The sequence below is a fragment of the Meriones unguiculatus genome, chromosome 12, assembly GCF_030254825.1.
Source record: "Meriones unguiculatus strain TT.TT164.6M chromosome 12, Bangor_MerUng_6.1, whole genome shotgun sequence".
Classification (NCBI taxonomy): Eukaryota; Metazoa; Chordata; class Mammalia; order Rodentia; family Muridae; genus Meriones; species Meriones unguiculatus.
In genome coordinates this window covers 37,035,926-37,059,620 of record NC_083360.1, presented here as the reverse complement: position 1 = coordinate 37,059,620, position 23,695 = coordinate 37,035,926, and the positions used below count along the sequence as shown (strand labels likewise).

Here is a 23,695-nt window from a genome sequence, read left to right as displayed (position 1 = left end):
GATAAATCCCCCATATAACATGGTAAAAATATTTACAAGTTGGCAATGCAACCATGAAAACTGGGGCTAATTCCTGTATAATATTGAATAGAGAATGTTACAAACGCATAAAGATTCTACAAAAACAACAGTATTGCAAATAAAGTCTTAAACAAGATGGAAACATACCTGCCACTCGTATGACAAAGGTGGGTCTTTCTAACACAGATTCTCAAAGCGGCAACTCTAATCGTCCTTCGTAGAAGTTCAAAGCAGTTAAGCAGTCTGCAGAATGTTCAACCTAAGTGCACCTTTTTAGCAAATGCTGCTTCACATTTCCTTTTTTTAATTGCTTTTTTATTTTTACATTTTTTTCTTTATTAATTACACTTTAGTCACTTTGTAATCCCCCTGTGGTTCCCTCCCTCCTCCCATCCCAATCCCTCCCTTCCTCCACCCTCTGCATGCATGCCCCTCTCCAAGTCCACTGATCTTCTTTTCCTCCCTTCTGATCCTAGTCAGTTAGGTCTCATCAGGAGTGGCTGCGGTGTATTCTTCTGTGGCCTGGTAATGCTGCTGCTTTTCCTTCCTTCTGATCCTAGTCAGTTAGGTCTCATCAGGAATGGCTGCAGTGTATTCTTCTGTGGCCTGGTAAGGCTGCTTCCCCCTCAGGGGGAGGTAATTAAAGAGCAGGCCAATCAGTTCATGTCAGAGACAGTCCTTGTTCCTATTACTATGGAACCCACTTGGATACTGAACTGCCATGGGCTACATCTGTGCAGGGGTTCTAGGTTATCTCCATGCATAGTCCTTGGTTGGAGTATCAGTCTCAGGAAATAGCTCTGTGCTCAGAATTTTTGGTTCTGTTGTTCTCCTTGTGGAGTTCCTGTCCTCTCCAGATCTTACTGTTTCCCACTTCTTTCCTAAGATTCCCTGCACTATGCCCAAAGGTTGCCCATAAGTCTCAGCGTCTGCTTTGATAGTCTGCAGGGCAGAGCCTTTCAGAGGTCCTCTGTGTCAGGTTCCTGACTTGTTCCCTCTTTTCTCCTTCTTCTGATGTCCATCCTCTTTGCCTTTCTGGATAGGAATTGACCATTTTAGCAAGAGGCCTCCCCCTTGATTAGTTTCTTTAGGTGTACAGATTTTAGTAGGTTTATCCTATATTATATGTCTATATTAGTGAGTGTATACCATGTGTGTCTTTCTGCTTCTGGAATATCTCACTCAGGATGATCTTTTCCAGATCCCACCATTTACCTGCAAATTTCATGATTTCCTTGTTAAACAACAAAAAAACCAAGTAATCCAATTAAAAAATGGGGTACAGATCTAAACAGAATTCTCTGCAGAGGAATATCGAATGGCAGAGAAACACTTAAAGAAATGCTCAACCTCATTAGCCATTAGGGAAATGCAAATCAAAACAACCCTGAGATTTCAGCTTACTCCCATCAGAATGGCTAAGATCAAAAACTCAAGAGACAACACATGCTGGAGAGGTTGTGGAGAAAGGGGAACCCTCCTCCATTGCTGGTGGGAATGTAAACTTGTACAACCACTCTGGAAATCAATCTGGTGCTTTCTCAGACAACTAGGAATAGCGCTTCCTCAAGATCCAGCTATATCACTCCTAGGCATATATCCTAAAGATTCTCAAGTACACAATAAGGACATTTGCTTAACCACGTTTGTAGCAGCCTTATTTGTAATAGCCAGAAGCTGGAAACAGCCCAGATGCCCCTCAACTAAAGAATGGATGCACAAATTGTGGTATATCTACACAATGGAATTTTACTCAGCAATAAAAAAACAAGGAAATCACATTTCCTTTTGAGTTGGATGTGATCCTCAAGTCTTCATCCCATTGCACTTTGCCTAATAGTTCTAGAGTGCTGTATAAATGCAGTTTTAAAAACCTCCAGTTGAAGTGTTTTTATTTGACATACAAAAGATGAGTCACTTGAACAGCTGCTTAAGCAGAAACACAGTCTTTAGATGAGGGTGGTTCTCAAAAAGACACTCGCTCTTGCCACCTCTACAGTGCGAGTTTCCACCTCACAGTTTTCTTGTGTGAAAAACAAAACAAAACAAAACAAATACTGTCTCCCAGACTTGCTGTAGAAGCGCTGAGTGATGCCACTTACCTTCCCTCTGGGGCAATTTTTCCAACGCTAACTATTAACAAGCTTGCAAATAAATTAGTCTCTCCTCCCCACCTCTCCCCCAACCACCTGAGACTACTGAAGATGACAGACACTACCACTGGAGCTTTGGGTAACCGTAAAGGCATGCCGCTTACCCAGGTAGTATATCTTTGCAGCTCTAAAGGTCGTCTCTGACTCCAGCTATATATACTGGGTGACATCTTATGCATAATGTATTTCCTTTCTTAAGACAAGATCAGATAGGGTGTTTTGCTCCCCAATAAGTAAACATGACACCAACATTGCTCTGCAGATTTTCTTGTGGCTGAGCTACTTACCCTGGAGGTTTGAACTTTATAAAATAAAAAATCCACTTGCTAGCTAGATGGAAAATAACAAGCAGACATCGCACTAGAAATTGGTTGCGTACATAGGACTTCTGAAACTCTCTCTCTTTTTTATAAAATCATTTGGAAAGAAAATATGGAAATGTCAGTATATTTAATTAACAATTCTGAAATAATTGATTGCCTTCCCCCCCCCCAAGAAAGAGTTTCTTTGTGTAATAGCCCTCCCTGTCTGGGACTCACTTTGCAGACCAGGCTGACCTCAAACTCACAGAGATCCACCTACCTCTGCCTCCAGAGTGCTGGAACTTAAAGGCATGCGCTACCAAGCCCTGCCTGACTTAGCTTTCTAAACCTACTTAGCTTAATTTTAATAATATATAAGATTAACGTTCTCATCTAAGAAAAGGTTATCAGAGCTTACTTATATATTTTTGAAATTAAATTATCTAGGGACCCATCAATAAGAAACATATCATCATCATCATCATTAGGTACATCTCTTCTTAGGAATTAAAAGAATGCATTATCCTTTTATTACACAATATTAAGCAATTTAAAATAAATATCAGATATAATGGCACACTGCTCATAAAGTTTATTTAAATACAGTCTTTATTAACTGGGGAGATGGCTCAGTGCGTAAAGCACTTGCTTGCCTTGAATCACAAGAAACCAAGTTTGAGTCCTCACTTAGAACGTCGGGGGGAGGGGAGCCAAATGGGGTTAACAAATATTTGTAATTGTATTGTTCCTATGGTGAGATGAAAGGCAGAAACAGATGAATCCCCAAGAGTTCCTGCTCCAGCTAGCCTGGGGTATTCAATAGCTGATAGCACAGACAGACCTGCCTCATACAAGGTGGAATGTGAGTACCAAAACCAGAGATTGCCCTTTGACCTTCACATGAGCTGCAAGGCATAAATGACCCTGCGTCCATGCATGCACACACAGACAATACAGCATTTAACCACTATATATATATATATATATATATATATATATATATATATATAACAAATTATCTTATTTCATGTAACATTGGCTTGCCAACCTCTTGCATGTTATAGTGTAGACAAGAATTTAGCTTCATATTATGTATGTTTTCCTGTTTTTCACTTTACCAATAGTCTGTACTATCAGCTGTTTTATTAATATCTTAATTCTGTGTATCAAGTTAAGAATAGATTTAAAATTTTTTTTTTATCTACCGTGTGTGTGTGTGTGTGTGTGTGTGTGTGTGTGTGTGTGAACATACTCATATCATGGTACACACGTGAAAGTCAAAGAACCTTTGAAATTACAGCTGGTATTCCAAGCCTGGTGGGACATGCCTGTAATCTCAGCACTTGGGGAGGCAAAGGCAGGGGGATTGCTGTGAGTTCGAGGCCAGCCTGATCAACAAAGTGAGCCCAGGACAGCCAAACCTACACAGTGAATCCCTGCCTTGAAAAAACCAAAACCTAAAAAACCAAACCAAACAAACAAAGAAACTGGTATTCCAGTGCCCAAACCCAGGCCTTCATACTTGCCGAGCCATTTAGTGGACCACAAAGACCTGTTTTTCTGTTACTTGCAAAGGACTTTAAAAATATTTTGGTGCTTGGATATGAGGTACATTGCAAGTGTGCTTACCTAGAAAGTGAGGAGGACTGGGGGCCAGTTAAGCCCCAATACCACTTTTAAACTTTTGCAGCTATAATCCTTGAAGACCCATTTTTAACCTTGGGCTAAAAATCCTTTTTAAACAATTCTAACGACACTATACTAAGAAGGCTTTTCTTTGTTCATGGTGCTGGGATTAGTGTAAAGGTCACAATCCTGTTCAGTAATCTCTTTCCTTTTCTCTCTCTTTTCCCCCACCCTCCTTGCCTCCAACTTTATTTCATTTTCTTTTTAAAAAAATATACTTGCTGACCTAATGTCACCAAGACCTCTGATCTTTTTGCTTAAGCACCCCCATCTGTTTTCCTTCAGGGTATCCTACGTGTTCAAAGTTTAAAAACGTTCAACAACTTTCAAAACTTTAAATGCTACGTTGCCAGGTTTCTATGAGCTTTACAGGCCGCTTCTCTGCACCTAGATGCAGAGTCTGGGTCGCCCGCGGCACCGCACCGAGTGGGCAAGCGGCCTTTGGCCTGGGTAAGCGGCGGGCGGACCTCTCCCGCCGCAGGGTCCGCGCGGAACCTCTGTGCACGCGCCCGCGTTTCCCCGCCGGGACGCTCGGGGAGGGACTTCTGTCCGCCTAGGACTGACGCCGCCGCCCGCCTGGAATCCGCCATGAAGTTTCGCGCCAAGATCGTGGACCTGGCTTGTCTGAATCACTTCACACGTGAGCTCGCAGGGCTGCGGGGAGCGAGCGGAGAGTGCGGCTGCAGCCCTGTGAGATGAGCGGCGGGGTGAAGGGCGCAGCTGGGGCGGGTAGGCTGGGAGGGCGGCCCTGAGAGGGGAGGATGGCTACCAGGGACCTTCCCTTTGCAGTCCTCTCTCACTTTCTTCCGCCCGGACTACGCCTCCCCTTGCTTGCAGTTGTTCTGCAGTACCCATCGGTCCCTACCTTTTAGTGGAATGTACGCCTAGTCCCCAGTTGTCAGTTCTCTGAGACTGTTTCCTTATTGAACTCTGGTGCTGTACCCTGTGTGCCTCGCCGCGTTGTTGGAGGACTGATAAGATGTCAGCGGTATTGAAGTACTAGCGCGATCTGTGAGCTAGATGTTCCGCAAGAAAACTTGTAGGATACTCAATGTGCACCTGAGAAAGTGTTTACTTTGCCCTCTCGCTGTAGGGGTCAGTAACATGATAGCCAAGCTTGCTAAAACCTGCACCCTCCGCATCAGTCCAGAGAGGCTCAACTTCATCCTTTCGGACAAGCTGGCCAGTGGAGGCGTGAGCATGTGGTGTGAGCTGGAGCAGGTAAGCAAAGCAGAAATGCCCAGAGGCCCTGGGCTCCCACTAAGAGTGCTGGAAAGGCCACAAATGCCTGTTTTTTTGTCCTGCAGGAGAACATTTTTAGTGAGTTTCAAATGGAAGGAGTCTCTGCAGAAAACAATGAAATTTATTTAGAATTAACATCGGAAAACTTATCTCGGGCCTTGAAGACTGCCCAGAACGCCAGAGCCTTGAAAATCAAGCTGACTAATAAACACTTTCCCTGTCTTACCGTGTCTGTGGAGTTGGTAAGTGGGAGAAGAATTTCTGAATTTTACAAGTGCCTTGGTCTAGGAAGTATATAAGTAGTTATAAGCCTGAGCTTTCAGACAATAGTCTTAAAAGTGAATTAGTTTCATTTAAAATATAAGAGCTGAGTCCATTGTGGTGGCATGTGTCTTTAATCCCAGCACTCAGGAAGTAGAGACAGAAAGATCTCTGTGAGTCCCAGGACTGCACAGAGACCCTGTCTAAAAATAAAATATAATGTATACTTCCTAACTTATGTATGAGAAATGTGCATTGTCCTAGTCATTTTTAAATAGTCCTGATGGCACAATGTTCGATGGGATACTGCTTTTTCCAAATAATCAGACCACTAGCCTGCATTTCCTTCTTTTAGGGTGTTGTCGCCTTGTCTAGATGATTCTTTATATTTTCACCTTAAAATTTTCCCCTTCGAATCTCATCTTCTATGATAGTTGTAAATAAATAGTCCTCATACTTAAGTAACACATTTGTCTTAGATGCTACCACCACATGAGTTTAGTGCACAGCCTCTCCTCAGAACACACAAAAATACGTGTACAAGATGGAATTTTGTAATTCTTACTATGTTCCTAGCCCATCATATATGGCGCAAACTATCTTGGAGCCAAATGATAAATTACTATCCTCTGAGTGTTTTTTTTTTTTTTTTTTTTTGCAACACCCAGACTGGTGATATCAATTGGACTTTCCACATGGAGTTTCTCTCCAGTACTTGCCTTTCTTTAGTGCTCTGCCCAACCCACAAGGGCCTCTATTATCCTTAGAGCTTTCCTTTCTTCTATGTGCTCTACATGTGTGTGGCTGAGTGCATGGCTATAGAAGTTAATTTCATGGCTTTATAATTTTTCATGTGTTCTTAGAGCATTCCATATAAGTTTGGATTTATTTAGTTTCTTTTTTTCTTATTTGTTTATTTTGGTTTTTTGAGATATGCTTTCTATGTGTAGCCTTGGCTGGCCTGAAACTAGTTCTCTAAACCAAGCTGCCCTCAAACTCACAGAGCTCTGCCTGCCTCTGCCTTCTGAGTGCAGGGATCAGAGGTGTGTGCCACTACTCTCTGGTGAATTTATTTAGTTTCTTAAGGAAAAGTAAGATGGTAATATGCAATATTTTTCTAAGTAAGAATGCAATCTCTTTGGTTTCTTTTTGATGTCCTCTGAAGCGTCATGCTTCCCCTTTCCCTTCTCCACTAGAAGCTGTCCCTCATTCAGCTTCATCACTGATGAGCTTCGTTCAGGCTTCTAAGGGTAGCTGGTACAGGATTGTTCACTTGCTTTCTTATTGGTCCATTTGTTCCATGATTCCATTTGGAATTCAAAATGTTTAGCATCAGTTCTTAATGTTTTGGATTCACTTTCAGCGTTAACAGCATAAAATATTCTAACTTTTTCTTAGCAGTTATCCTCATCAAGCAGTAGTAGAATCGTGATGCATGATATCCCCATCAAGGTTATTCCTAGAAGACTGTGGAAAGACTTACAAGAACCCTCTATTCCAGATGCTGATGTAAGTGTCATTGTCTGCAGTCCTGTTGTTCAACACAAAATAATGACAGGGACTGAATTCTGTAATTCTAATTGTCTGAAGCTTCAGTTAACAGTGAAGCTTCTAGGAACCTCAGAGCCATTGCAAATAAAGATGATGCCAAATGGTCCTTTGTCTCTTGCCTATATGAACAGAAATTAAACAGATACTCGATGAAATATGTAGTTGACTCTCACTAGAAGGTGTCTGAATAGGTTTCGGGAAAGCCAGCATTACAGCACTGTTGGTAGCTCCAATGACTTGTGATAATGGCTGGCTGTGCTCTTACACAGAGTACACAGAAGGCCCCTGAGTCCTGTAATGCATTTCCCAGAGGAAGGCTTCTTGCTCAGTACGTGAGGTGTATTCCCCTTGGACCTGTATATAGGTATCTCAGCTGAAATACTGTGTTCCTTCTTGAACCATAACAATGCTCTTAGGAGTATGGTCACCATGGTAATCAAAGCCAGGTATTTAGGTATCTTCACTTGCTTGAATAGGTTAGTGAGATTTTCTAAGTTTGAAGGGAACTTTCTTTGGAAATTTTAAAAATGTGATTGTGAGTTTTTAAGTACCAGTGTAATTCACAGTTTTTGGTTGAGTACCTGTCATTATAGACTGTGTTAAGATCTCCTAATGCTTGTCATTTATCTTATTGTTTTAGGTCAGTATTTATTTACCAGCCTTGAAGACGATGAAGAGTGTTGTGGAAAAAATGAAAAACATCAGCAATGGACTTGTAAGTTATTACTCCTTCAGAAGAGAACTGTTGAGTTAGCTGTGGCCGTGTGGGTAGCTTGTCCTGGGAGGCAGCTTCACTGTAGAGCCGGGTGTGGTTGCTCCCTCTCCAACACAGGCTGTTTCAGCTAGTGAGTTTCTCCTCACTGAGGGCCCCCTGGGGAGGACAGAGCTTAGTGGCCTTTAGAGACCTGTTCTAGTGCTTTTCAGCTGTAATTCACTGGGGAAAGCTTTCCAATTTGCCCTTAATCCCTCATGTTTTTAGTATATCAGAAGTATGTTCAACAGTACTGGTATTTTGTTCCTTGTAATTTGGACAGAACAGTGTGGTTTTGTATTGGTCCCTTACCTGATGCTAAGGATTAAATTGAAGGCTTCATGTTAACCGAGCACATATTCTGAGCTAAATAGTTGAAGCCTCAGAACCTTTCACATGTTGATATGCATGAACATGTTATACACTAACATGTAGATGGACATCCTTGTTTTTCTATATATTTGTGAAGGTCCAAAAATACAACAGTGATGGAGGATTATGTGGACTATCATTATCCACACCTGGATGTATCCTGAATTCTGCCTTTATTCACCCTTCAAAACAACATTCCATTCTGTTCCTGAGTCTTTTCAAAGCCTCTGTCTACCCTGATGCACAAACCTTTGCCTTCCCTCAACCTTCAAGGCCACATTCCTGGCAGCCAGGCCTTCAGCAGAGCCTTACCTGCTTACCTGCCACTTAATGCCTCTTTGTGAGTTTTGTTTAATGATGTTTGATACTCAGTCGATGTGCCTCTCATCTCTGTGAAAGTGCTTAGCCATTGTCAGTGTTCAGCCCAAGATCCATGTTGCCTGCAGGAAGACCCTGTGCTGAGCTTCTCTCCACCAGTGTCCTGAGCTCTCCAGAACTGCCAGCTTCAAGGAAGGGAAATCTGATCTTAACCTTATGGGTTTCAGAGTCCAGAGCTGGACTGTCACTCAGTAGTCTTGGAGCAGGGCTAACATTTAGCTCATAGGAATCTTTTCATCACAGAAGGATTTTGAAACCTAGAAAGTGTTTTGTTGTGGCTGTTTTTCTCTTGAGTTTTTCCCTCAGGGCAGTGCTGCCACTGAGCTTGTCCAACTGAACGCTTTCCTCTCCTTAGACTTCAGAGCTGCTATCTGAACTGAAAATCAGTTTCCCCTGAAGTAGCACACACTGCGTGGGCAGTGCTGTTCCCTGCCACTGCCATGGCATTGCTCCAGTTGTCAGGCTGGCTTCCTCTCAGATACCCTGGAACTTCTAGGGGGGTCCGGAAGCCCAGAGGGAAAAGTCGGGCAATTAATTGAGGGATCCGTTTACTTCTTCTTCTTGTTCTGTGGACATGAGTCAGCAAAGTGGAGAGTGAGAGGAGGTCTGCAGTTAGAGCAGTACTAGTTGTTTCTCTTTCCTGGAGTGCTTGAAAAGTGCTAACAGGGAAGTTATTGAATTAGAGTGGCCGATTGCATGGTGGGATCTTTTTGCATATCTGGGGAGCCAGAACACTGAAGAACTAAGTAGGTGCCTCTGGAAGGTTTGTAGAATAAAGAACTTACAAAGTCAGGAAATCATGTTGGTCCGTTTTCACATTTACAGTGAAATCTCCCACGTGCACTGACAACCATTAGTAAAGGATGGTGACTGAGTCCCAAACAAACACACTGCATAAACCATGGCTAAGGTCAGATTCAGGTGGGGCAGGGCTGCTGCTGCCTTACCAGGACAGAGCAGCTGCAGCGGTGCTCACAGCACAGCTTGGGGTGAGGACTCGGGGCTCTGACACTCATTTTTTCCCACTGGGTCTTCTCTTCAACTCCTGTTCTCTCTGGCCTGAGACTGAGGCCACAGGCCACAGGAGTCTCCTTTCTTCTTAAGCTCCCACCATTCCCATCCTATTGGTTCTTCTCTTTGGAAGGAGATTTGCCAGCCTTTTTATTGCTACACTGCATTTCTGTTTTGCCTAACTGATCTACAAAAAGGCCACATGCCATCACTGTCAGAATTCTACCAACCAGGAACACAAACATGCCACCTAATCTGGAACAGGAAGGTAGGCATCTGTGTCACCAGGACCGTCCTCTGAGTACTGCAGGCAGAGGATCTAGGCCAGTGAGAGGAAAGGAAGGCACCGGGCAGCACAGCTCTGTAAGACACACAGTGTTAGATGCCCTGGAAACTGGTCAGCACATGGTATCTCCCTGTATACTTTTTAAAACTTGTAAAGTCCAAACATGCCTCATTCTAGAAACAAAACAAGTTAGGTTCCTTGAACTCAGATAAGTTCTTATTTTTGAGCTTTTGACATCATGCACTGAGTTTCTGAAGCTCATAGCCTTCTATTCTAGTGACTTCTGTTGAATACAAAGCTTTTATGTTAAGACTTCTTTCAGTAACCCAGAACTCTTCTCATTTTTTTTCAATTCTTTATTAATGACACTTTATTCACTTTGTATCCCCCTTTTGGTTCCCTCCCTCCTCCCCTCCCAACTCCTCCCTTCCTCTCCCCTCTGTATGCATGCCCCTCCCCAAGTCCACTGAAGTTCCTTCCTTCTGATCCTAGTCAGTTAGGTCTCATCAGGAGTAGCTGCAATGTCATCTTCTGTGGCCTGGTAAGGCTGCTTCCCCCTCATGGGGAGGTAATTAAAGAGCAGGCCAATCAGTTCATGTCAGAGACAGTCCCTGTTCCTATTACTATGGAACCCACTTGGATACTGAACTGCCATGGGCTACATCTGTGCAGGGGTTCTAGGTTATCTCCATGCATAGTCCTTGGTTGGAGTATCAGTCTCAGGAAATAGCTCTGTGCTCAGAATTTTTGGTTCTGTTGTTCTCCTTGTGGAGTTCCTGTCCTCTCCAGATCTTACTGTTTCCCACTTCTTTCCTAAGATTCCCTGCACTATGCCCAAAGGTTGCCCATAAGTCTCAGCGTCTGCTTTGATAGTCTGCAGGGCAGAGCCTTTCAGAGGTCCTCTGTGTCAGGCTCCTGACTTGTTCCCTCTTTTCTCCTTCTTCTGATGTCCATCCTCTTTGCCTTTCTGGATAGGAATTGAGCATTTTAGCAAGAGTCCTCCCCCTTGACTAGTTTCTTTAGGTGTACAGATTTTAGTAGGTTTATCCTATATTATATGTCTATATTAGTGAGTGTATACCATGTGTGTCTTTCTGCTTCTGGGATATCTCACTCAGGATGATCTTTTCCAGATCCCACCATTTACCTGCAAATTTCATGATTTCCTTGTTTTTTATTGCTGAGTAAAATTCCATTGTGTAGATGTACCACAATTTCTGTATCCATTTCTCCACTGAGGGGCATCTGGGCTGTTTCCAGCTTCTGGCTATTACAAATAAGGCTGCTACAAACAGCCTTGAGCAAATGTCCTTATTGTGTACTTGAGGAACTTTTGGGTATATGCCTAGGAGTGGTATAGCTGGATCTTGAGGAAGCGCTATTCCTAGTTGTCTGAGAAAGCGCCAGATTGCTTTCTAGAGTGGTTGTACAAGCTTACATTCCCACCAGCAGTGGAGAAGGGTTCCCCTTTCTCCACAACCTCTCCAGCATGTGTTGTCTCTTGAGTTTTTTATCTTAGCCATTCTGATGGGTGTAAGGTAAAATCTTAGGGTCGTTTTGATTTGCATTTCCCTAATGGCTAATGAGGTTGAGCATTTCTTTAAGTGTTTCTCTGCCATTCTATATTCCTCTACAGAGAATTCTCTGTTTAGCTCTGTTCCCCATTTTTTAATTGGATTACTTGATTTGTTGCTGTTTAACTTCTTGAGTTCTTTATATATTCTGGATATTAGTCCTCTGTCAGACATAGGGTTGATAAAGATCCTTTCCCAATCTGTAGGCAGTTGTTTTGTTCTGACAACAGTGTCCTCTGCTTTATAGAAGCTTTTCATTTTCATGAGGTCCCATTTATTGATTGTTGCTCTTAGAGCCTGTGCTATTGGTGTTCTGTTCAGGAAGTTGTCTCCTGTGCTAATGAGTTCAAGACTCTTCCCCACTTTTTCTTCTAAGTGGTTTAGTGTGTCTGGTTTTATATTGAGGTCTTTGATCTACTTGGACTTCAGTTTTGTGAGGGTGATAAATATGGATCTATTTGCATTTTTCTACATATAGACATCCAGTTAGATGAGCACCATTTGTTGAAGATGCTATCTTTTTTCCATTGAATGGTTTTGGCATCTTTGTCAAAAATCAGGTACCATAAGTGTGTGGATTTATGTCAGGGTCTTGTATTTGATTCCATTGATCCACCAGTCTGTTTCTATGCCAGTACCATGCAGTTTTTAGTATTGTTCCTCTATAGTACAGCTTGAGATCAGGGATGGAGATACCTCCTGAAAATCTTTTACTATAGAGAATTGTTTTAGCAATTCTGGATTTCTTGTTGTTCCATATCTTCATATGAGAATTTTTCTTTCCAGGTCTGTAAAGAATTGTGTTGGTAATTTGATGGGAATTGCATTGAATCTGTAGATTGCTTTTGGTAAGATGGCCATTTTTACTATGTTACTCCTGCCAAGCCATGAGAATGGGAGATCTTTCCATCTTCTGATATCTTCTTCTAATTCTCTCTTCAGAGACTGGAAATTTTTTCATATAAGTCTTTGACTTGTTTGGTTAGGTTCACACCAATGTACTTTATGTCATTTGTGGCTATTGTGAAGGCTGTCGTTTCCCTAATTTCTTTCTCAGCCCTTTTGTCTTTTGTATACAGGAGGGCTACTGATGTTTTTGACTTAATTTTGTATCCAGCCACTTTGCTAAAGGTGTTAATCAGCTGTAGGAGTTCCCTGGAAGAATTTTTGGGGTAACTCAGGTATACTATCATAACATCTGCAAATAGTGATACTTTGACTTCTTCCTTTCCAATTTGTATCCCCTTGATCTCCTTCAGTTGTCTAATTGCTCTAGCAAGGACTTCAAGAGCAATGTTGAAGAGCTATGGAGAGAGTGGGCAGCCTTGCCTTGTCCCTGATTTCAGTTTCTCGTCATTTCTTAACCCACTATCCTACAATATGGAGCAGTAAGTGACCACAATGTTGGTGAAAGTTCTGGCAAACTCAGGGGGCTATATAAAACTCATATGCAGCCTGTGCCCATTTGCTTCTATCAACCTGAAAGTTCCATTGCTTCTGAAAAATCATGGTGTTAGAAATAAATATCTATTAAGAAAGCAACTTGCTTTGGTCTGGATTTACTACAGGCACACAAACTTGTATGCTTTCTTCAAATTCTTAAAGTCTGAGCACTGGAACATAAGATTTCAGCTTACTCATGATCTAGAATGCTAGACATGTGATGCAATTATTCAGTACATGAGAGAATTAACAGCAGCCAACTGCCTGAAGATGGTACTCAGAGCTGATTTAAGTTGCAGTTTTCTGGGCTATCATGCACATGGACATAACTCAATTTCCTGAGCATCAAGAGGAGAACTTACGTTTCCCAGTGACGCCCTTAATCATCACTAAGTGCCGTTTGTTGACTACTGACTCAGTGTCCTGGCACCTACTATAAAGTGCCTCTAAACTCACCAGAGCAAGAAAATTCTTGTGACAGCTGCACTGCTGACCCCATCACAGATAATAACCTGGTGCCTCCAGCACCAGGTTTCACTTACCCTAAGGGTCTGACTCCAAAGCCTTCTGTCTCCCACCACATCATAGTGCTTCTCACCCTAAATCCTTCCTAGTTCTAGTTCTTCAGTAGGCTGCTCCAGCAAGGCTGTTTCCAGCCTCACATCTGGAGTTACCTCCAACAGAACACACATCATTAAGCATTGCTACTGGGCAGGCAGCATTAGCGTGCCCTTGAAACTGGTCAAAAGTATAGAGCCTGGGCCCAGACCTAAATCCTATGCTTCATCTTAACCCCATCTCAGGGATTCTTGTCACCACCAACAGAGCACACATCATTAAGCATGGCTGCTGGACATGGTCAGACAACAGGCACCATTAGTATGCTCTGGAAACGGTCAGAAGTGTAGAGCCTGAGCCCAGACCTGAGCCCTACACTTTGTCTAACCAGATCTCAGGGATTCTCTTGCACAGAAATGTGATGGTGGGCCTCTTCTTGCAAGCACCACAGACACAGCCTACCATGCCAGTTGCTTCCTGCATCAAATGAGAAAGGAGGAAATGGGCATCTCTGAAGGGGTGCATAATTGTGGTTTGACTCTCTAGACTCTGATATCCATCCTCACTGTTCCTCTCCACCATATAACATTCTTTCTCTTACCTTCCAGAGGATTCATCCTGTTCAGTTATGCTCCTACTTTCCCTGAATGCTTGCTCTAAGGGAGCCCTTGCTTCCACTCCACCATCATCACTCTGCTGTGACCTCCACAGGCCTGCTCCTTAGCAGAATATCCCACAAGGCCCCTCCTACTTCCCCCTGCTGAGATTTCACTAAGGGTATATATACTTGGTTTTAGCGTATTTCTGAGTTATGGGCTGTCAGAATTTCTTTCTGTGGTTGATGCCTTGTGGGCTTCAGTGCCCTGTAAACTATTCCGAAGTTTGTGGCACTGCCTTGCTAACCAGTTTTTGTGGAAGCTGATACACATGTTGTTTTTTTCTCTTTTTCAATATTGGATTGTATTCAATTTCCAGGTTATTGAAGCAAACCTAAATGGGGAACTGAACCTAAAGATAGAAACTGAGTTAGTATGTGTGACAACTCATTTTAAGGATCTTGGAAACCCTCTGCTACGTGAGTTTTCTTATGGGTTATATTTTGCTTCTAATAAAATATATATTGAGTTCTCAATGAAAATGTTAAAATTCAGTTTTCTTTATTTCTTACTTGAGAAAGAGCTAAGATTAGACTTCCTGTCCCTATGACATAGTGGGACATTTAGCATTTGGCAAGGGGTCAGGCCACCAGGCATTAAGGGTGTGCAGAAGGATTCTCCCGAACTCCTGGATTCAGGTCAAAAACAGTAACTTCCAAAAACTTGGCAGCTCTTTATTTGTCACTGTGCTGTGAAAGGTTCAGATTCTTATCTGGCCTGGAGTCAATTCAGCCTATACCTTCAAGTTTAGATTAGCATATACAAAATGTGAGAAAGTTATGCTTGCTACGATTTCTGTCTCATAAAGGCCAGGAAGGAGTGTGAAATCAGTTCAGTAAGCCTTGAAGGAACAAGTTGTGCAGCTTAGTTATCAGTGAATGCAAAGTAGAGTCCTCTCCTGAAATAGGGAAGTAGGCAAAGGAACAGAGAAAAAGTGACAGGAGAGCCGTTGTCTGAAACAGATAAAATGACTCCATGACTTTTAGCATTAGGATTGGTTGTTATAGGTTTGTTCCACACAGATGCAAATATTACCAAAGACCTGCAGGAAACAAAGTGAAAGCTACAGCATGAAGGTTCTGACAGTGACCTTGCTTTTTTTGTGGCTGTGTGTGTTCACAGTCTGTATTGAGTCCATGGCCTCTACAGGCTAGAGAAGTGACCTACCACTTAAGCCCTGACATGAGTTATTTTGTTTGGTGTCCGTCATTTTGTTTCACAAGCACAAAGCACGTTATCAGCACTTGAAAGGCCAATTTCTGTTTCTCATTCTACTGTGTAAAGTTAGAAGTCTGGCATTATCTGCATTTAAACTTTGAAATTCATACTGAACTAAAGTTTTCTTTGGTATAAAGAGGAGACTGAGTTATACTGCAAGACCTTTTAAGTGAAGCTTCTCTGGAAGTTACAGTATTTTAAACAGTTCAATTGCCTGATGCATGAGTAACATTCCCAAGTTGCAGTCTGCCAGGCTGCTAAAAGAGCTGTAGGGTAGATCGGTTAATAGGTCAACACGCTTTGCAAACTCAGAATTCCTTGTTATGGGGATGTTGGACTTCAAAGCATTCCTCTCATTGCAGCCTCTGAGAGTGTCTCTCAAAACGGACACCCAGAAGACATGGTCACGGTGAACATCGACATAAGGAAACTCCTCCAGTTTCTTGCAGGACAGCAAGTGACCCCCACCAGGGCAGTATGCAGTGAGTTTGCTTCTTCATTACTCACCTCTAGTCTAATGTGAAGACAGTCTTCTAAGTGCAGATATGCCCAGTTCTGGGAACGTGAGCTCCTTGGGACAGTCAGGCTTAAAAGTTTTCTTTAGTCAGAAGTATCTAGAGATGTTGAAGAAGAGAGATGCTGAGCAGCATAGTACCAGAAAGCCAGTAGCCATGCTGGACTAGCAGTGGGCTCTGCCTGTTGGGAAAGGGCAGACTTGTTCATACCAACTGAGTTTATCAGGTTTTACATAATCAGAGCCCTGTTTATGCTTTTGATTAGATCCGAGTTTCAACTTAAGCTGCTTACTTTCCTATCATTGTCCACCTGAACTGTGCTCACTACCCAAGTCTCCCCTCAGTGGTTGGTTATTACCAACCTCTTCACCTGCTCAACCCACTGAGCCAGGCAGTTCTGCAAGAGCGTCCCAAGTGTGACTCCTTGGGATTTTTGTTTGGTTTTGTTTTTATTTTGTTTGTTTTTTTAAAGAAAAGCATAGCCAATGACCTAGATGTGACATCCTTCCCTTTGTGGAAAGCACCCAGGCTGACCTTTAATCCACTAGTGAACAAAGCTAAGGAAGATGACCTGGGAATAGAGCATAGCAATAAAACAGAAAGGATCAGCCTTTCTAAATGAGAAAAAGGATTTCACCTAGTTAGGTTTACTACTGCTGTAATAAAACACCATGACCAAAAGCAGCCTAGGGAGGAAAGGGTTTATTTGGCTTATACTTCCACATCACTGTTCATCATAGAAGAAAGTCGGGACAAGAACTCAAACAGGGCAGGAACCTGGAAGGAGGACAGATGCAAAGGCCACGGAGGAGTGTTGCTTACTTGCTTGTTCCTCATGGCTTGCTCAGCCTCCTTTCTTATGGATCTCAGGACCAGGAGCCCAGTGGTGGCACCACCCACAGTGGTCTGGGTCCTCCCCCATCAATCACTAATTAAGAAAATGTTCTGTGCAGCCCAATCTTACAGAGATGTTTTCTCAGTTAAGGTTCTCTCTTCTCTGATGACTAGCTTGTGTCAAATTCACAAAAAAACAGCCAACACAGGATGTGAAACCACAGAAGAGGCTGTGTGAGAGACAATGGGATCATAACACAGGGAAGAGTTTGGTTGTATGTGACATATAGTATTATCACAGCGTGCACAGGACTATAAGCACTCAGATCTTGTCAATGTAGTTTGATCACCTCCCTGTGGGGAGCTGCTTTCACCAGGAAGGCTGATTTGTTTAAATCAGCCTGATTTCCCCCTAAAGCCTGGGCAGCTTTATGCTTCATCTCGCACACTGTCCACAGTGGGTGGCAGTGGCATGTGCTGTGACCTTCATGAGCCCTCAGAGGGAACAGAGCATAGGAGGTGCTCATAGCAGAAAAGCTGTTGTGATGGGTGGGGGTGAAAAGCTTCCTTCAAATCTGTGTCTTTTTCTCCTAGATATTGTGAATAACAGAACTGTTCATTTTGATTTGCTTCTGGAAGATATCTCCCTTCAGTATTTCATCCCAGCCTTGTCCTGACACCATTTCACCAGACTTGGGAGCACAAAGACCTTTGTCGTGATGAGAGAAGCACTGGATGATCAGTCATTTGTCTGTCCTCCCAGCACCACAGAGATCTGTACTGGGCTTATTTCTCTCTCTATGTTGCTTTAAGCACAAATGGAATTAATGAAGCACAATCTGATAATCATTCTTTCATATTACTCAATACCAACTCCCCTCCCCTTATTTCTTATAAGACATTAAGAAGGAAAGACAGATTTTTTTTTTTTAGTTTTGGGTTTTCAAGACAGGGTTTCTCTATGTAGCCTTAGCTGTCCTGCACTCACTTTATAGACCAAGCTGTCCTTGAGCTCACAGAGATCTTCCTGCCCCTGCCTCCATGAGTGCTGGCGTTACAGGTGTGCATCACCACGCCTGGCTCAGAATTTTTTGTGGGGTTTTTGTTATTTTGTTTTTCTTTGGTGCTGGAGATGAGACCAGGGCCTTATGCGTGCTAAGCATGTGCTCTGCCACTGAGCTGACCTCCATTCCTATTTAAAATTTGAGTAGCAGTTTGTCACTGGCGTTGCCTTTCATTCTGTGCCTCCCCTCCTGGGCAACTAGTTATTTTCACTCTCTTTCTGTACTTGCCTGTTCTGGACAGCTTGGAAAGCTCCTCCCCAGGTACCTAGGCCTTAGGCAACTACCATTCTTTACTACTGCTATGAGGGCCTGAGTGTTCTTGACCCTTCTGCTTACATATCAGTATCTGTATTTTGAATACATATTTGTCTTGGGCCTTCACACCATGGCTTTTGCCCATGGCTATTCTTGTATAGTAAGTCTGTCTAGAAATTCTGTATTCCTGCACGCACTGCAACCATTGCAAAGCTTGATGGCATTACCATTTCCACAAGGGTACACTCCCAGCTCTCACAATTTGATGGCTGTGTGGCTTGTCCTATTTTTCATTAGGCTAGCTCTGCTCTGCTCACACTGTCCCATGTGAAGAGACCAGAGCAGAGCAGCTCTCCTGCAAAGCTTCAGAATGTGCAGAAGCCAAATGCTCAGCTCCCTTTGATTTTTTTACATTGTAGAATCAAATACAGGGAATTTCTGTATGTGTGATACTGTCAGCTGGGTAGAGCAACCTTGTAGTTAGCCTGTTTTTCTGCTCATGGTTTTGTATTTCTCTGTGGCCCAATGGGTGACACAGCTTCACTCTGGAGTTTGAAGAATTCTGGGTGGTCATCTTGCTGCTGGAAATTTACCTAGTTAGAATTATGTGGGGACATGGAAAAGTCATAGGTTTCTAGTCTGCCATTTTCCTGATGCCACACTCCAATTCTGTGCATTTGTGTGGATTTTGATGGAGCATCTAAAAGGGAGCTTGAGTTTGTGGATTTTTTTTCTAAGAACCATTCAAGTAGAAGATGATAAGTACGGATCATTGGGACATCAGTAGTAGGAAGGGTATTAGTGCCACTGCCCTGAAGTTCAATATGCTAATGACTCTCCATTCCCTTTGACTTAATCATTGTGCTTGTAAGAGTTACTATACAGGCTATAATCAAAGCTTAGTACTATTTTAAATAAATGTTTAATATAAATGAATAGGGAATTGGCAGATGATCTGTGCTAGAGGACAGCTCCCATAGACTAATGCTGTGGGACAACGTGCTACCTGTATGATAACAAAACCAGTGGGATATTGCTGTCCACCACGTGACAGTGAACACCAGGAAGTATACATCTAAACCCAGCTAGCTCTGGGTGGTTTTTATTTCAATCTTTTTACATTTGTTTCTTTTCTGACAATTTCATAATCAACTTTGTTATAAAAATATTTTATAGAATAAAAATATTTATTATTTCACTATTACTTGAAATTTTTTATTAATGAACATATTCATCTGACAACTTTAATTTCTTGAATATTGTACTTTAGGCTTAATTTTCATAGCACATTCCTATCTCCAGAGTTGGAAGTTAGACTTTTGTCATGTTTAAGTTCTACTGGGCTTATAGCGCTGGAGCCTGGATTAATTAATAAGGCTCTTCTACATGGAAGAAAGTCTTCTTATCATCAGCCCAACATGAACAGGCCCAATATAACAGACTAGTTAAAGAAGAAAGGTTGCTTCTGATGAGATGGCTCAGCAGGTAAGAATACTTGCTGCCAAGCTTGGCTACCCAAGTTTGAATCCTGGACCCACACTACAGAAGAGGGAAACCAACTTCTAAGTAAGTTGTCCTCAGATCTCCACATGTATGCAATGGCATACATGCATGAGTACACAGACACACATACACAAAAAAGTAAATGTAATTTACCTCCTGCTAGGCAAAAAGCAGAGAAGGAAGGCTGAGACATATATATCCCTTTCAAGGGCACACTCCCTTGTAAGGAATCTCCTTCCAGCAGGCCTCAGATCTTATAGGTCCCTCCACATCCAAACAGCCCCAAAGGCTAAAGATCAGCTCACATGTAGGCTTTGGTGGGGCATCCAAGGTCTAACCTATGTAATAACTAAGTATAACAGTGTAACAGTCTGCAGAGGAAACAGTGCTTTCTTAAAGGTTTATTCTACAGATTCTGGGAGAGAGCAGATAAAACAGTTCTTCAAAAGTCACTGGGTGATCCACTGATCAGTGAGAAGCCCAGGATCAGTAGGGCAAAGACAAGCCACCTGCCTAGAGTCCAGGTCTCTGTTGCCAGCAGCACTCTGAACAATGCTGGATTCTACACTCCAGCACCCAGGGCTAAGACCTGGCTCTTAGCACCCAATTCTCACCAGTTAAGAAAATGCAGCATGTAGGCCCATTTCTAAATTAGAAGGCATATGTCAATACTTGTAAAATTGCAAACAAAACCAAGAAAGTGACCCTGGTTCCAGGGGTCTGATGGTACTAGATCCTCACAGTACAGGATGCATAGTTGTATTGCCTATGAGTGTAGGCAAAGAACTCAGTGACATTTACTGCTCTGCAGCTCAGCGGTTTGGTCAGTGTGTCCCGTACCCCATGACACCATTCAGTGACCGTAGGGACCTCCACCCAGAGAGCCTTCTGTTCTTCAGCCACGGTTGTTTGTAAGCTTAAGCTTTCAGAAACTCCATGTGTAGACACCCTAAGCACTTCTACCATACACACGTCATATAACTGTCATCTTCTTACAGAGACAACATCATATGTAGCTCGTCCTCTGAGGTACCCTGCCTGAAGGGGAAAGAACGCAGGTGACCAGACAGAAGCAAGAACCAGAATGAGTTTCTGCCCTGGGTGTCTGTACTTTATTCTTTATTTCTTTCATGGTTTGCAAAGGATTCTGCAAGAGTCAGAAATGGGTGGACAGCAGAGGACCAGTACATCTTTCTGAAGCTCTTTCTGTGCATACAGGGCCTCACCAGTTCCTGGAACATGGTGCATTTTCAAATCAAAAATTCAGTGTGACTTGATTGTTCATTCCTCCTAAGTACCAAGAGGAGCTCCTTGCTGACTGAACAAATTATATAAGTACCAAGGAGAAATAACAGCTTTACCCCATATCTGAGGAGGAAAGAAAGGCCATATATTGCAACCAGGTCTTTTCCTGAGTCTGCTTTTGCACAACAGATCCATAATGCATGTATATGATCTGGATTTGAAGAGGTAGCACAGTGTCTCAAGTGATGCAGTTCTTAACTTTTCACATGACATGTGCATGTGTGTCCATTGTCTAAATCACAGCATTTCTATTAGTATAGGCAAAGCACTCTAGATAAAGGAACAAGGAGTGGAAGCAAGGTTAGGGCTAGGCAGAGAATGCCAGTACATTCTAATCAATTAAGATATACTTAACTCTGCTATAACCCTAAGGGTACAGTAGTGACTCACATACCTTGCTGGTAGTCAACAGATCTCTAATTGGACTTAAGAACATTCACCAAGAGTGTGGTCATGCCTGGTATTGGAAACCTGGCCAAAACTACCCAGGGACAGTGAAATCATGAATCTTGGAGGAAGGCCTACAACCTCCACTTATTAAACCCTTATAATATTGCACTACATTCTAAACATTTATCCTTACACATACAGATAAATGTGCTCCTCACCCTTAATCAAGGAAACTGCTTTTTGCAATAGACAGAGACCCTTACAGAAAACCACAAGTTATCAAAATGCAGAGTTCTAGAACCCAGTCCATTTCAAGACCCCTGTACCTAAGGTTTATGGAATATTGCACAAGAGGGGTGTGGTGGTTTAAATAGTAATGGCTCCAATAGACATATCTTTGAATGCTTGGCTCATAGGGAGTGGCACTATTAGGAAGTTGTTCTTGTTGGAGTAGGTGTGGCCTTGTTGGAGAAAGTGTGTCACTGTGGAGGCGGGCTTTGAGGTCTAATATGTTCAAGCTAGGACTAGTGTGGCACATTGTCTCCTGCTGCTGGTGTGGATCAAGAGGTAGAACTTTCTGTTCCTTTTCCAGCATTATGACTGCCTGTATGCTATCCTGCTTCTCACCATAAAGATAGTAGATTTACTTACATTGAAACCGTAAGCCAGCCTTAAGTAAATGTTTTCCTTTATAAGAGTTGTCATGGTCATAGTGTCTCTTCACAGCAATTAAACACTAACTAAGACCAGGGGACAAGAAGATTATAAGAACCAGATGAACAGGAAGTTTATCATGAGATTGTGTGTCCTAGAAATGTCAGAGAAGCTACACCCACAAGTTTGACCAGTGTGGCTGCTATGCATAACCTGAACAAGCACACACCAACAGACATGCTAACATGGCTGGGAGAAAGTTCAGGAGGCCTCAACCCTAGACAAACAACTACACACCACTAAGACACAAGTCTTAAAGTGGGAATAACAGTGTTCCCCAGGAAAGAGTGCACTGCCTGGTTACCCCATACCAAATGATCAGTCTCGGAAACATACATTCATGTAACATTTTGTGGACTGACCGGTTGTAGTTATATATTTCAGAGTGTGTGTGTGTGTGTGTGTGTGTGTGTGTGTGTGTGACAGTAATTAAAGGAAAAGAGGCCATGAATTTGAATGAGGGCAAGGTGGAAGGGTTAGAGAAAGGAGGGGGAAGGGGGAAATTATATAATTTTTTAAGATGGAAAAATTTTTAATTATTTTTGCAAAAAGTAGTGATAAATTCCCCCAGAGACTTTATGTGTGTTGTCACCAAACCCTACAATATTGCCATCATCTTTTCTATGATTATTGGTGCTGTCCAGAGACTGGTTAGGGAGTGGTATCTGCCCATATATCAAATGATCAAAGGTACAAAGGCGTTTTGAGGCAGCAAATTGAGACATTTGACGATTGTAGATATTTTTATTTTGAACTAAATGGGAACCATGGAAGACAATAGAAAAGACAGATATCTCTCTTCTTCCCTTCCCTCTCCCCCCCTTTCCATCTTTTCTCCCCCAACCCTTCTCTAGTGGGGAAATGAACCCAGGATCTAGACACTTGCTTTGTCACCGAAGTACACCTCATCCCTAAAGTTTCCACAGCTACTAGATGTAGCAAAACTGAGAAATGTCCTTAGAAATGTGCCATGACCTTGACATTACAGGTGATAGTACAACCTGATATTTTCCACAAAGCCATGGTACTTTAATAGTGTTTCCTTCAGTGAGCTGCTGTTGATCTCTGTCCTTTTAAGGCATGCTCACCTTTGAGGAAACAGCCTTTGAGCTGCCCAGTGCTCCTCTTTGCAGGTTGTCTCTCTGGGGGTTGGTGGGAGGCGGGGGGGGGGGGAAATGACTTGTCACAGGTTCATTGGTCTTAATATGCTAACAGAGAGCAGGGAAGGCTCAGTCCTCTGGCTCCTAGGGAGGGAGGGCTTGGTCTAGCTGTATCAGGATCCTCTTGTGGACATTGTTGCACCAGCACTCACTTGGCAGGACCAGTTGTGAGCTTTACGCGGAGCTACAAACCCCAAGGGAGCAGGCTTCCTGGGAATGGGCTGGAAGATTCTCATCGCAGCCTGGGCCCTGTTCTCTTTAGAGCACTCCACTCCAGGAATCAGCTCAACCAATGGTAAGTTTCTGCTCCATCACAATCTTAGCAATCCACCCCCAACCCAAGCTTTGACACCACAATTTACCAAAATTGGCCCAGACACTGTGTTTATTAGATGCACTATGTGTGTTGGGACCCTGAGAATGGCTCCTGCTTGGGAATGGTACCGTAAAAGATGCAGAATAGCCAAAGATAGGCAGGCAATGGGAGACATC

General features: G+C 42.8%; 1 protein-coding gene across 5 annotated transcripts; it reads left to right on the top strand.

Annotated features, from left to right (window-relative positions):
* Nucleotides 1–4,684: 4,684 nt before the first annotated feature.
* Nucleotides 4,685–19,332, top strand: Hus1 (HUS1 checkpoint clamp component). 5 transcript variants are annotated; one of them, XM_021651020.2, is made up of 8 exons: nucleotides 4,685–4,802; nucleotides 5,256–5,383; nucleotides 5,470–5,646; nucleotides 7,067–7,174; nucleotides 7,857–7,931; nucleotides 14,565–14,664; nucleotides 15,826–15,945; nucleotides 17,407–19,332. In XM_021651020.2, the coding sequence occupies exons 1-8, from the start codon at nucleotides 4,751–4,753 to the stop codon at nucleotides 17,487–17,489; spliced, it is 843 nt and encodes a 280-aa protein (XP_021506695.1). In that variant the 5' UTR covers nucleotides 4,685–4,750; the 3' UTR covers nucleotides 17,490–19,332. The 5 variants fall into 5 exon arrangements, with proteins under 5 accessions (XP_021506695.1, XP_021506694.1, XP_021506696.1 ...); XM_021651019.2 differs by having other exon boundaries at nucleotides 7,064–7,174; XM_021651021.2 differs by having other exon boundaries at nucleotides 4,707–4,852; nucleotides 7,064–7,174.
* Nucleotides 19,333–23,695: the final 4,363 nt, after the last annotated feature.

Excerpts from the sequence above, each read along its gene's own strand:
- Hus1 (XM_021651017.2), top strand. The coding sequence starts at position 5,183 with ATGTTCCGCAAGAAAACTTGTAGGATACTCAATGTGCACCTGAGAAAG. Across the intron at positions 5,384-5,469 it reads TGTGGTGTGAGCTGGAGCAG|GAGAACATTTTTAGTGAGTT; the intron begins GTAAGCAAAGCA and ends TTTGTCCTGCAG. Across the intron at positions 7,175-7,856 it reads CCTCTATTCCAGATGCTGAT|GTCAGTATTTATTTACCAGC; the intron begins GTAAGTGTCATT and ends TTATTGTTTTAG.